We start from the raw sequence: 12,880 nt of genomic DNA, 5'->3' as shown, positions 1-12,880 counted from the left end.
TCCCCTACGTGACCAGCGGGAGCCTCAGAGACTCCGGGATGCGACAGCTCTGCCACTGCCGCGCTCCCGGTCCGGCTTGAACCCGCCCGCTTCCATGATGGCGGCCGCGCGGCGTCTGCCCGCAGCTAAGATGGCGCTGCCCGGGTTAGCGCTCCCTGAACCCGCCAGCTCTAATGATGACGGCTGCGCGGCGTCTGCCCGCAGTTAAGATGGCGGCAGGCGCACTCCCGGCTGGCCGGGCGGCGCTCCCGGCATGCACCGCGCGGGGCCGGGCCCGGAGCTGCCAAGATGGCGGACCTGGAGGAGCGGGTGTCGGATGAGGAGAAGGTAAAGGCGGGGGCCGGCGGCCGCTCCGCTCTGGGCCGGCAGCGCCGCCCTCGGGAAAGCAACGCGTGGGGAACGGCGGGGAGGCTCCCCCGGAGCCACCGGGCCGGGCTGTGGCTGCCTCAAGGCGGGCCCCCGAGACCGCCGGGCCGCCGCTGCCCGGGTGAGGGACCGGCCGCGAGTCGGCTGTTTGTTACCAAAGCAGCGCTTTGCGTTTTATTTTCCTCTTTGCGTTTCCATTTCCTCGTTTCCCGGGTGCAGCTGAGGCGCGGCTTTGCGAGCGAAAACGAACACGGCCTCGAGCTGTGCCGTGGGAGGGTCAGGTTGGACATCAGGAGGAATTTCTTCCTGGAAGGGGTGCTCAGGCTCTGGAAGGGGCTGCCCAGGGAGGTGGTGGAGTCCCCAGCCCTGGAGGTGTCCAAGGAAGGACTGACCGTGGCACTCCGTGCTCCGGGCTGGGATCGGGCACAGGGTGGACTCGATGATCCTGGAGGTCTTTTCCAGCCTAATCGATTCTTTGAGATTGTATTTTCTGAGCTTCGTTTCCCAAATCAGCGAAGTTCCCGGCGTGTCCGAGGTACTGTGAGACCCCTTCGTTTCCTAAACAGCCTCAGAGCGTGTCTGGGCGTTTTCTGCTCCCTCAGCTGCCAGCGGGAGCTTTGATGTAGATCCTACAAATTGCACGGGATGGAAAGGACTAAACAGAACCAAAGAGAGCCGTAATTATTTTAGGAAAGGGGGAAATGAGCAGATTGTTCCTCTTGTGGAGGAATGCAGGGAAATTACTGTCTGTGAGCAGCACTGGACTTTGTGTAACAAACGAGGAGGTCACGTTTTCTGCCAGGTAACACCAGTTACCTGCAAACAGTAGTTAAAAAATCCACTGTTACACTTTTTTACATGATAAAAGCATTATATTTAGTTTCTTAACGTTCAGGAGGAGCTATTCAGGCTGCTGGAGCTTCCAGGATCCTCTGAGTCTGGAGCCTTGCTTTCATTTTTCCCTTGAACTGCCAATTTTAGCTTTAATACAGTGACATTCACTGTGAAACAAGCAGAGCTTTAAAGGTCCAATTCATCCTTCAGTCAGGATTTTTGATGGTGTTGTTTGAAATAAGTATTCCAGAGCAGAATTGACGTGGTCTTTATAGCACATAACTGAGACCTTGATTCAATTCCAAGTGGCTCCACGCCTTGCAAAGGTAGAAAAGGACATCTTAAGGGAGGATCTGAAAGAGAAACAACCAGCAAAGATTGACTGTAGAGTCCATTTTGTGATTATTCTGATGAGTCTAGAAGTTTCATTTTCTAAGTGTGAGTTTGCCAGTGCTTTAAAGCGGAAAAAAAAAGGCAAAAAAAATAAAAAAAAATCAGTAGAGCAACAAAATTAATTCATTCAGTGCTCCAAACCTCACTTTTTTATTCTCTGTGGGCATATTTTAGGTAAGAGATTCATTTCTCAGGCAGGCTGGGAGAGCTGGGGGGGTTCACCTGGAGAAGAGAAGCTCCAAGGAGACCTGAGAGCCCCTTTCAGGGCCTGAAGGGGCTCCAGGAGAGCTGGAGAGGGTCTTGGACAAGGGATGGAGGGACAGGACACAGGGAATGGCTTCCCACTGCCAGAGGGCAGGGTTAGATGGGATATTGGGAAGAAAGTCTTCCTTATGAGGTTGGTGAGGGGCTGGGATGGAATTCCCAGAGAAGCTGTGGCTGCCCCTGGATCCCTGGAAGTGTCCAAGGCCAGGTTGGATGGGGCTTGGAGCAACCTGGGCTAGTGGGAGGTGTCCCTGCCAATGGTAGGGGGTGGGATGAGATGATCCTTAAAATCCCTTCCAACCCAAACCATTCCAGGACTCCACGATTTTAGTTGCAATCAACCCCGTTGCTCGAGTTCACCCTGCTGCTGTTTTGACAGTTTGAACTGATAGCTGAGCAACTTCCCTCCCCCTCAGCCTTTTCCCCATTTTAGAAGCAGGAAGTTCCTGTTTCAGGCTGAAATGGCACCTGAAACAGCCCCAGGGGCAGGAAATGGGGCAGGTTGCAGAAACTCTTATTTTGGTGCTTCTGCAGAGGAACATCCTGACACCTCCCTGCTGCAAACCAGCTCTGAAACCCAACAGCCGTGCAAGGGCTTCACATTTCAAACTGATCACTCCCCACCCAGCCTGCTTCCTGCACCCCACTCCTGATTTCAAGAGTTGCACTGAAATGGTTTGTGTTTTATTGCTCCATGAGAGAGGCAGGGCGAGGGATAATTATCCAAGTGAACACTTGCAACCTTTGCTTTGTTCAGAACTGGGTTTGTAGCAGCACCTGATTGAAGTGCAGAGGCCTTTCTGTGTTGATTTGATTTTTTTTTTCTCTCACTTCCAAGTGAGAGAATTTGTGGAAGACTGTAAAAATATCTCATGTAACACTTGCTTTTTTTTTCCCCACAAGGATTTTCTTACAAGAATCCACTGATCTAAAACTCGACCTATTAAAACACTGACCCCTTTTACAAGGGTTTCATGTTCTGCATCCACAGCATTATTGCATAAATTTGTAAGATACTAAATTTTATGGCTTTTAGGAGCCTTATAAAGGAATATATGGAGAAATAAAAGGGAATCTGTTCATCCAGGGAGTTAATTTGTTCATCCAGTGCATGGCAGGAGTGGTAGATATTTGTGAGAGCTCCAGCACAGTGATACCCTGTGCTGTGCTTACACTTGCACTGCCTCAGAAAAGCACAGGGTGTCATTTCAGAAATCTTTTTTAGGGCTGGCTCTGAGCAAAGCCCACAGAGGATACAGAGCAGCAGGGTCCCTCTTAATTACTGCCAGGCTGCCTTCATCACCACCCAAGTTCCTGACTAAAAATTGACAATATTGTGGCAGCAGTGTGTCCTCATTACAGCTCTTTAAACAGTGGAAGCTTTCAAACAGTAAGAGCTCCAATTTTAGAATTGCTGTACATTTACCAACCGGAAACCAGAAAATTAAGAGGAAAAAAATTGGTTTGACATTCTGTACCATATCAATTACACAAGTTACTGTCTGTCTAATCTTTTCTTTGTATTGCTTAATTACCTCAGGCACAAAAGAATGTATCTATTTTTTGAAATAGATGCTAATTTGGAAGATGATCTATTTTTATCTGAAGCTCAATCCAGTTAAGGCAGAGTTGTCACTTGATCCTACTGGAATAAGGCAATTACCCTTTGTTTGGAAAGGTGTTTATTTCCCTCCACTTCTTGCTTTAAATCATTATGTGACAAACAATACAAACAGCAATTTCTAATTGAAACAGGGGGGGACTGTTGAGAGAAGTGAGTTATTTCCAGCTCTGGCAATAACTCAGCTGAAGCAATTGGATGCACAGGGAGAATCCTTTGTTTTGCTGCTCAAAATGAAAAGTAGAAAGTAATCAGAGTGGTAATGAGCAGCTCTGCAGTCCCTTTCAATAAATGTCTCATTGGGTGGGAGAGGCTCATTGCTCAGCTTTGTTACTGGGCTTATCAGAGGAAATGTGACATTTTTATTATTCTAAGGGAGAGGTTTAATTTTGTGACATTTCCTGTTTCATTTCTTCCAGGATGTTTCTATTCCCTTCGGTCCTGTAAAAGCCATAAAAGATTTGATAATGAAAACCATAAACTCTTACTAATTCCAACGGAATCAATACATTGCCCACCTAAATTCTAACAGTGCAAGACATGTATATTGGATTTCCAAACACAGTGGGGGTTTGTTACCTTTTTTAGAAGAGAATGGATTTTTCCTTCCCAGCCTCAAAGTTTCTGGACATTCAGAGTTGGCCTTTTCAGTTATTTATTGTGTCACTCCCAGTTCCACATGCCTGAATTCTTCCACTGCCCTGCCAGTTCATGGCTGGACTGCAGCAAAGCTGAGAGGATGCTCCATTTCCAGAGGGATCAGCTTCTCCCTCACACACTGTTTCCTGTGGAGCAGTGACTTCTGCAGCCAGGGCTCAGCAAAAACAAGTTGCCTCAATGACCTGCAACATGTGTCAGACACTCCTCTGTTGTGCTGGAGTTACAGTTTCACTTTTACTACCCTGGTTCCTGGTTCTTTTTAAGCCCTGGTATTCGGGTGTCTGGTTACTGGCAAGGATCAGGAAAACACATCCACACACACAGAGTGGCTGGCCAGCATTCATAGTCCTTAAACAGGTCAGGACTGTGCAGGTTGGACAGTTCACACTTCTACAGGTGCCCCTGTGAAGTTTGCAACTTGCTGAGTACATTTGGAATTGTTATTAAACTAAAAAAATTCTGATCTTCACAGAAAAGCAGAATGGTTTGGGTTGGAAGGGACCTCAAAGCTCATCCAGTTCCACCCCCTGCCCTGGGCAGGGACACCTTCCACGTTCCAGGTTGCTCCAAGCCCCGTCCTTGAACAGTCTTATGAGACTGTTTTTGTTTTGGCAACACATGCCCAGATTTCTCCCTACATCTGGCACCTTTTATCACTGTCAGAGCTGGTTTTGTTGGTGAATTGCTTGAGCCTGTATGAACTCAGTGAATGAACCCAGTACATTATCTTGTCTTTAATTGCTTTTCTGCTCCACTGTAGGTGCGTATAGCTGCAAAATTCATCACTCATGCACCCCCTGGGGAGTTCAATGAAGTATTCAATGGTAAGTAAATAAGGAAAAAATGATCTGTAGTGTTTTTTCATGTTTTATCTGTTACAAAAATCTAAGGCTGTGTCACACTACGCTGCTTTTAAGGTTAAGAAGTGGCTAGGAAAAACATGCTGTCATCCTGGACTACATCTCCTTAATGAAGTGATTTAATCATTTCAATGTTTGCCTTTGTACAGTTGAAAATGAAATGCATAAAGAGAAACATTTGATCAAAACAAACCCAATAACCCACCTGAACCCTCTCTTCCTCAGATGTCCGGTTATTGCTCAACAATGACAATCTTCTCAGGGAAGGAGCAGCACAGTAAGTCCTAAAATTTCAAACACAAGTCAAATTACCATCAGATATTCTTATGTTTTCTTGCACCCATCATTCTGTGACAAAGAAGGCCATTTGCTGTATTGAGAGCAATCCTCTGTACTTCCTTACCACACCTCCAACAAAATACATAATGAAAGGTGTGGATGATTCTTTTTAAAAGCCCTAAATTGGGATTTGTGCTGTATAAAACTGACAGGAAGGCACCCTGCCAAAAAGTTTAACTCTGCTGCAGCAGCAGTGTGTGCTCATGATTTGTAAAGCAAGTGGAGCCTGAAATACTGAGTAATCCGTAGCCTAAATTTAGAGAAAGAACTGCCCTCAATAAAAAGCTTTCAGAAGACCTTGTTTACTTCCACAGCCTCATCAGGAGATGCTTAAAGATTACACATACAAGCTTTTTGATGCTAAGATTTGACTTCAAGCTAGGTGACATGTCAGTCAACAGGTCTTTACATAAGAAAATTGTTGTAAATATTAGTCTGCTGGTTTGTTTACCTTGCTGCTGTCTGAATTGTAGCTGGGGTGTTCCTGTTTTGCCTTGGCTTGCTCACATTCCCCCAGGCTTCCTGCTGTTCTACTTTTGAACTCTGTACTTTCCTGGTCATCACTAAACAAACCCTGCCTTTAGACCTGGGCTTTGTAGCTATCAACAATAAAAGGTGTTGAAAATCTTTTGAGAGTTCTTGTGTGTGCATTATTTGCCCAATTAGGCTGAAATTTCACGTCCTGTAATCACAGAATGTACTTAATTCTCGAGTCAGAATAAATGTACAGCTAAAGTTCCTGTTCTTTTAACCCTCCACAGTGCATTTGCACAGTACAACATGGATCAGTTCACTCCAGTGAAGATAGAAGGGTACGAGGATCAGGTAAGGGGAAGCTTTGTGCACCTGAGGTTTTTATTACTGCACTCTGCAAAAGCAGTAAAAATGGTTGTTTCATCAAGAGGTTGACTCACAGCTCCACATCAGCAGCAGCTGACTCACTCCTTCTGCTCACAAGGTACCACCTCTCCCCCTTCCCACACACATCATTATATTACCAACCTTTCTTCTCTAAGAACAAAGCATAGGTTAAATGTTCTCTTAAAGTCCTGCCTGATACTACTTAGTAACTCCAATTCATTGTTCCTTAGAGCTCCATGCTGAAGTCCCTGGAATTCTACTTAGAGTATGAATGATTAAAGATTACTGTCTATTTAAAGCTAACTTCCAAATCCTTATGTTGCTACTTGCTTACAGTTCCTCCTGACAGTTGATAGTAGATTCTTAATAGTTTGATTGATTTTCTGCATTTTTAATCCATTCCCAGCTACCCTAGAAAACAAGGTGTGTCTTTGATGATATCAAAGCATTGATTTGGTAAAATGATTATACCTAATACCATCCAATCTGTACCAGCAAAACAATTTTCCTTTGTTATCCTTTTTTTTGGGAACAAGCAGCAAGGCACAGAGAAGCCAGAAAGCTGCCTGACCATCTGTTCTGTTCTCTGAGCCAAGCTCTGACCCAGCTTTTCTGGTGTCCCAGATAATTCATGGGAGGCAGATATTTTTAAGAGGGCTGTCCATAGAAATAGCTCTGACAAGAGAAAGTTACAGTAGAACCTGCAAAGAAACCCAGCAAACCCCAATAAAATCAATATTTGGGAAGTCAGAGAATTATGGTGAATAAGAGAGAGGAGAGGGAAGATACAGTGCCTTGTGCTTTTTCAGAAGTAGCCACATCTATGTACCCTTCTTGATCAAAAGGAGAACTATTGCAACATGGAGCATGGCAATAAATGGTAAATTCCAGATTAAAATTCTTTGTTTCCTTTAGAAATTGAGGAGAACAGCAAAAATAACTTTAAAAGCAAAACCACCTGCTTATATTGTAAGGATGCCCAACTTTAAGCTAAAAATATTCATTATTATTATACTGCACTTAGCCTTCTGACCCAGAACTGGCTGTATTAGTGTGGAAAGCAGAGAGTTACCTTCAGCCTCACTACAATTACTGCTAGTTGAAATTATCACTGAAAATCTCTTTCTTTATGTAGTATTACAGCTCAATGAAAGAGTCTATGGAAACACTGATACCCAAATAGGGAAAAAACGCAAAATAACACATTTATAGCGGCCTAAATGTATCTTCATTTCACTTCTTTTACAGGTCTTAATCACAGAACATGGTGATCTGGGCAATGGCAGATTTTTAGACCCAAGAAACAAACTTTCTTTTAAGTTTGATCATTTAAGGAAAGAAGCAAGTGACCCCCAGCCTGAGGACACGGAGTCGGGTTTAAAGCAGTGGAGAGATGCCTGTGACAGTGCCCTGAGAGCCTACGTGAAAGATCATTATCCCAACGGCTTCTGTACTGTTGAGTATCCATCTTGTTCCCCTGAAAGTTCATTTCTCTGTGTCAGTCAGTCCTGGAGTGGGCTCTGGGCCGGGCAGAGCTGTTGGAATTCTCCATCCTCACTGGTGTTTTGGCTGACTTTGGAATGACAAGTTCCAAAGAGGGTGCAAGTATCTTGGCATACACAGGGTGTTAAAGATGCATTAGACCTTCTTTGTCATGCTCACCACTGCCAAGCACCTTCATACCTGCAGGGAATGAAATACCTGCCAGTGGAGGTGTTGGACAGTGTAATTAGTGATATGTGTTCCCGTAAGGTACCACAACAGCTGCCTCCACCACGCTGCAGAACAGAGAATAAGACTGGCTTTCCTCAGCTCTTGGGCCTTTTTAACTCTTTTTCTAAATGCAGGTTTATGGTAAATCTATAGATGGGCAGCAGACAATTATTGCCTGTATTGAGAGCCACCAGTTCCAGCCCAAAAACTTCTGGTAAGACAACTTCAACACAGTGTGTTTTCTTCCTTTGCTAGTCCCCAAACCAACCCATCCCCTAGGTCTGACAAAGTCTGAAGGGCAGGTGTTCTTGGGCTTCCCAAGAAGTTCTTCTGTAGTCTTGTTTTCCTTGCAGCCCCCTTGGCACTTGCCAAAACCCTCCATGTGACCTATCCAGAGGGAGAGCAGAGTTGGATAGATACCCCTTTTCATGTTCCAGAGCACAAACACACTGGAGCTGCTCTGTACTGCAGCTGCTTTGTGCTCAGCTGCCCTTCACAAATTTAACTCAGTGCCCTGTAGAGCGCTGTACTATTGGTCCTAAGACAACACCAGAAACAACTTGTTGGTTTGGTTCTTTTTACTGTTAGAGGTTTTGGGGAATAGTTTTCATGCTTTGATTGTTTTTAGGAACGGGCGCTGGAGATCAGAGTGGAAGTTCACCATCACACCACCAACAGCTCAAGTGGCTGCAGTGCTCAAAATCCAGGTGAGCTGCTCTTCCTGGCAATAACAGGAGAAGCTGCATTGTGCTTCTCTTACACAGATGCATTCAGTTCAGAATGAGATGCTGAAATGCAGCAGAGATGCCCTTCTCAGGTCAGGAGCTATTAAAGTATTCAAGAAATTAATTCTTAAAACTAATGTTTCAGACATAGTCTGCCATCTGGCCTGTGGTTTATTCTGTAGCATTACCCCACAGGCCTCCAAGTCTCCTTCAGTTTATAGGGCTAAAACCTCTACCTTGAATCTTTTATAATTGCTCTTATCTCAACTCTAGGCGTTTACTGCATTAACATAATCTTGAACAAAGTCTTGACAAAGAATGAAACCTTTTAGAAAATCCATCCTGCTTTTAGTCTCCACGTAAGCAGAGAAGTCTGGCACAATGCTCTGTTGTGCCATTCTGGTAGCATTTTGGGGGCTCCAGGGATTGTGGAGTGAGGGGTCATGATAACCTGCCTTCTGTCTCTTGGTCCAGGTCCATTACTATGAAGATGGCAACGTCCAGCTGGTTAGTCATAAAGACATCCAGGACTCTGTACAGGTGTCAGTAAGTGTGCTAAAAGTTTTTTTTTCTTATGCTAAGCAGCTGTTTTATTCCTTAAACAGCTCACAAAGCATACACTGCTGTGACTGCATTCTCTTGGCTTTGAAGTAATTTTAGGGTGAATAGTCAGTGCAGTGTTTAGAATCACGTGGGAATCCCAGTTTGACCTTATTAGAAAGGTTACAAGTTTGGGTTAAAGAGGACAGAAAATGCTTTTCTATCACCATGCAAGGGAAAGGAACAGTAAGAGACATACACTAAGGGAAATTAAGAAAGTTCTGTAGTACAGTAGAGGGAGCAACAGCTGCAAAATCCCTTTTGTACCACAAAGATCCACTTCCCTTTTGCTCACTAGGGTGCAGCCCTGTTCCAGTTTGGAGCACAGGCCCTACCCAGTGTGTAGCAAGTGAAAGGAGCCCAGCTACAAACACAAGCTGCTGGTGTTACCCACTTCATCTGTACTCAGCCTGTCACTTGAGAAGAAATCTACTGTGTAGCTTTTGTGGATTGCTCTTGAACATAGGAAAATGTATTCTTCTCCTTTGCAGAGTGATGTCCAGACTGCTAAGGAGTTTATTAAGATAATAGAAAATGCAGAAAACGAGTACCAGGTAAGATCAGTGGTGGTTAAATAAACCATGGAATCATATCAGTCTCCCTTTACCGTTGGTGGAAAACCAACCTCTAATTCTGCTTCTGGCTGAATCTGGTGTGGACTAAGAATTACTTAGAAAAGGGCCAGTAGTATTTGTTGAAAGAATCAGGTTTGCTTTGTAGTTATTTTGAAGGGTTACAAGCAATGCCTGGAACAAGCATGGGAGGGGAGTGGGTGAGTCAAAGTATTTTCCATTGTGACAGCTAAAAATACCAAAGAGGAAATTTATGCAACAGCTTTTTACATTGTCCCAGCCTGTGTGCAAGGTGACTCGAGAGAGATAAGGCAGTGAAACACCTAAGGAGGTGCTTTTCAGTCACCCTTTTGCTTTTACACACACTGGTGACTGCATTATTAATTTAGTTAATAGTGTGCCTTCACCTTCTAGGAAGGGGTTTGTGGCTTTACCACTGAGTTGTGCTTTCTCAGACTATCTTATGACTGCCCTGACCCAAGTCTTGCCCTTGCAGACAGCAATCAGTGAGAACTACCAGACCATGTCAGACACCACTTTCAAAGCCTTACGCCGGCAGCTGCCTGTCACCCGCACCAAGATCGACTGGAACAAAATCCTCAGCTACAAGATTGGCAAGGAAATGCAGAATGCCTAAGGCAGGGGCAGGGAGGTTCTGTGAAATGGTGGTGTGCAAAAAAAAGAAAAAAAAAAACAAACCAACAAAACAAACGTGGTCCTATGCCAAGTAGGTGGTTCCTAAACCAGAGCAGCATTTTTTTTAGGGCTTTCAAAGTTAACAGGTTTTCTAGCCTCAGAGGGAACTGTGGAACAAATAGAGTTGTCTTTGTGTTTTGTGTTTCCTGCCACGTAAACTTCCTGTTGTAATGCATTTAATAGGTCATTTTAATTCAGCCTGTCGTGGCTCTGAGGTATAGCTGTTTTCAATCACTGGTTGGAAAACTTCCTAGCTGGAAAAGCCCTATTGTAACCCCCAGAGGAGGGTGCAGAGCATTCCCTCACCTGTATTACACCACTCCAGGTACTCCAGTGAGTCTGTCAAACCTGCCAACAGCTCACAAATGCTGCAAGACACAGTAAATGCAAGACAGTGAGTCCTTGTGTATCCTTATTCCCAACCTCCACGAAGCAGGAGGCCTGCAGGCTTAGATTTTACTGTATAAAATAAGTTTACAGGATCCTTTACAGAACTCCCTACTCACCCAGCTCTTCCAGGGATGTATTTTTTTGTTTTGTTTTTTACTCTGAAAATCCATGTTCCCTAAAAGTGAACATCTCTGCTCTCCCCTCTCTCGTGTCCTTACGGTTACCAAACATCTGCATTTTTACAGAACAAGTTCCTGTGTTCACTCACTGCTGGTCCACAAGGACCTGGATAGTGATTAAAAATGCAAATGTCTACAGAATAATAGGTATGTTGTGCTTTAATGCTTTGTGGCAGGTTCATAGATTTGTATCACAGGTGTATGGATGGATAGTGTACAAAATAAATAAACTTGCACCAAAGTGAGAGAAAAAAATCCTTTCCCTTTTGTCTCAGTTGTGGCCAGTTTCTTGTCATACTTAGAGGGAGTTTTGGAATGAATCTCTTCTGCGTGCTTGCTATGTGTTACTGTTTGGGTTTTTTCCCTGTAACATCAAGACTAGCAGTCCTACAAGTTTGTCTGAAGGGGAGGTTGAAGAGTCATATATGCCTTTCTCTGAGCTCAGAACATGGATTCACTGCAAAATTAACCCCCTTTGGTGAATTCCCTTCGCTTTTGTTTGCACTTTTGTTATCACTGGGCCACCTTGCAGGTCCTGGTTTTTAAACTGGCTCATGTCTTCCTGTTTTTAAATACACAGAGGAAGGGGTTGGGAAGAGAGGGATGGGGCTGCCTGTGCATCACACCTCAGGTTTTGCACAGTAATACCACAAAATAAGTGTGTCTATCCTTTGTGAGTTTTGTCTAAATAAAATATATTTGTATTTGCTGTTGAGACTGACCATCCCTCAGGCATCCTCTGTATCAACTAGTCTAGTGCAAATACACTGGTCTTTGTTTAAAGCCATTTGTGTCTGTTCTTTCGTGGTCTCACTTCTGCTGGTGCCTGGTGAAGGGAGATGGAGAGGTGACTGTCTGAAGGCAGGACAGTGGTGGAGTCACCATCCCTGGAACGGTTCAAAAATGTGTGGATGTGGCACCTGAGGGCATGGTTTAGTGGCCAACATGGTGTGATCTTAAAGGTGTTTTCCAGCCTTAACGGTTCCATGATTAAGGAGGGGTGGTGTCACTCCAAACCCGGGGGTGATGCTCCCACCCTGCTCCACAGACATGGCCACTGGAGGGCTGAGAGCTTCCAAATTGAAATAAAAACAGTCACAGAGCTCTAACGAAGCACCTCACCCTGGAAAACGACAGCAGACGTCATTCCACTCATCCTCTGTGCGTAACTGTAACAACTCCCTCAGCTTAGGAAACGCTCCTGGTTGGATCCTACCCGGGACAAAGCAGGGCTGTGCTGGAGGGCTGGAAAATGCCCTGCACGGAGCCACTCAAGGACAGTCTGTGGGAGAGGGTCCCTCCCTGCGGCAGCACCCGGGGAGATGAAAGGCTGTGTGTGCCAGTGCCTCACGTGCTGGGGGCTGTGGCCGTGGATCCATCCAGGAAATCGCTGCAGCAATTCCAAGAATGTGGGGCTGAAGCCAGGGCCCAAGATAAGGCTGTTCACACAACACAGCTTTTATCAGCCTCAAGGCTGGTCTTCTCCTGCTCCTTAGTTACACTGAAAGTCGTTCTCTGCCCTTATTGTTCCAGCCTTAAGAGCTGCAATAATGAGAGTTTCTATCTCTCTGTCCTTCTCCAAATCTTCAGCTCGGTCCCTGCCTGTCTCCTGGCCCCTATCTCCCACCAGCGTCTCAATAGCGGACTCAGCTATCTCAGTCCCAGTCCCAACCCTTATTTCTCCCTTGGAAAAGCAGCTCTCAGCATGTCTGACCGTCCCTGGGGCACCAAGCAAGTGCCAGCCCAGGGCTGCCACATGCCCAGAGGGATTGTAACCCTGAAAGCAGTTGTCTCCTGGAGACCAGAG

At 45.2% G+C, this 12,880-nt stretch overlaps 1 protein-coding gene across 1 annotated transcript; it reads left to right on the top strand.

Moving 5' to 3' along the window:
• Positions 1–241: 241 nt before the first annotated feature.
• Positions 242–11,860, top strand: CAPZA1 (capping actin protein of muscle Z-line subunit alpha 1). Its single transcript, XM_027659995.1, has 10 exons — positions 242–327; positions 4,899–4,962; positions 5,224–5,275; positions 6,099–6,162; positions 7,447–7,653; positions 8,046–8,125; positions 8,540–8,618; positions 9,111–9,182; positions 9,728–9,790; positions 10,305–11,860. The coding sequence occupies exons 1-10, from the start codon at positions 289–291 to the stop codon at positions 10,443–10,445; spliced, it is 861 nt and encodes a 286-aa protein (XP_027515796.1). The 5' UTR covers positions 242–288; the 3' UTR covers positions 10,446–11,860.
• Positions 11,861–12,880: the final 1,020 nt, after the last annotated feature.

The sequence above is a fragment of the Corapipo altera genome, unplaced genomic scaffold (assembly GCF_003945725.1).
Source record: "Corapipo altera isolate COAL_440 unplaced genomic scaffold, ASM394572v1 77b, whole genome shotgun sequence".
NCBI classification, from domain to species: Eukaryota; Metazoa; Chordata; class Aves; order Passeriformes; family Pipridae; genus Corapipo; species Corapipo altera.
This window is presented reverse-complemented; position numbering and strand designations above follow the sequence as displayed.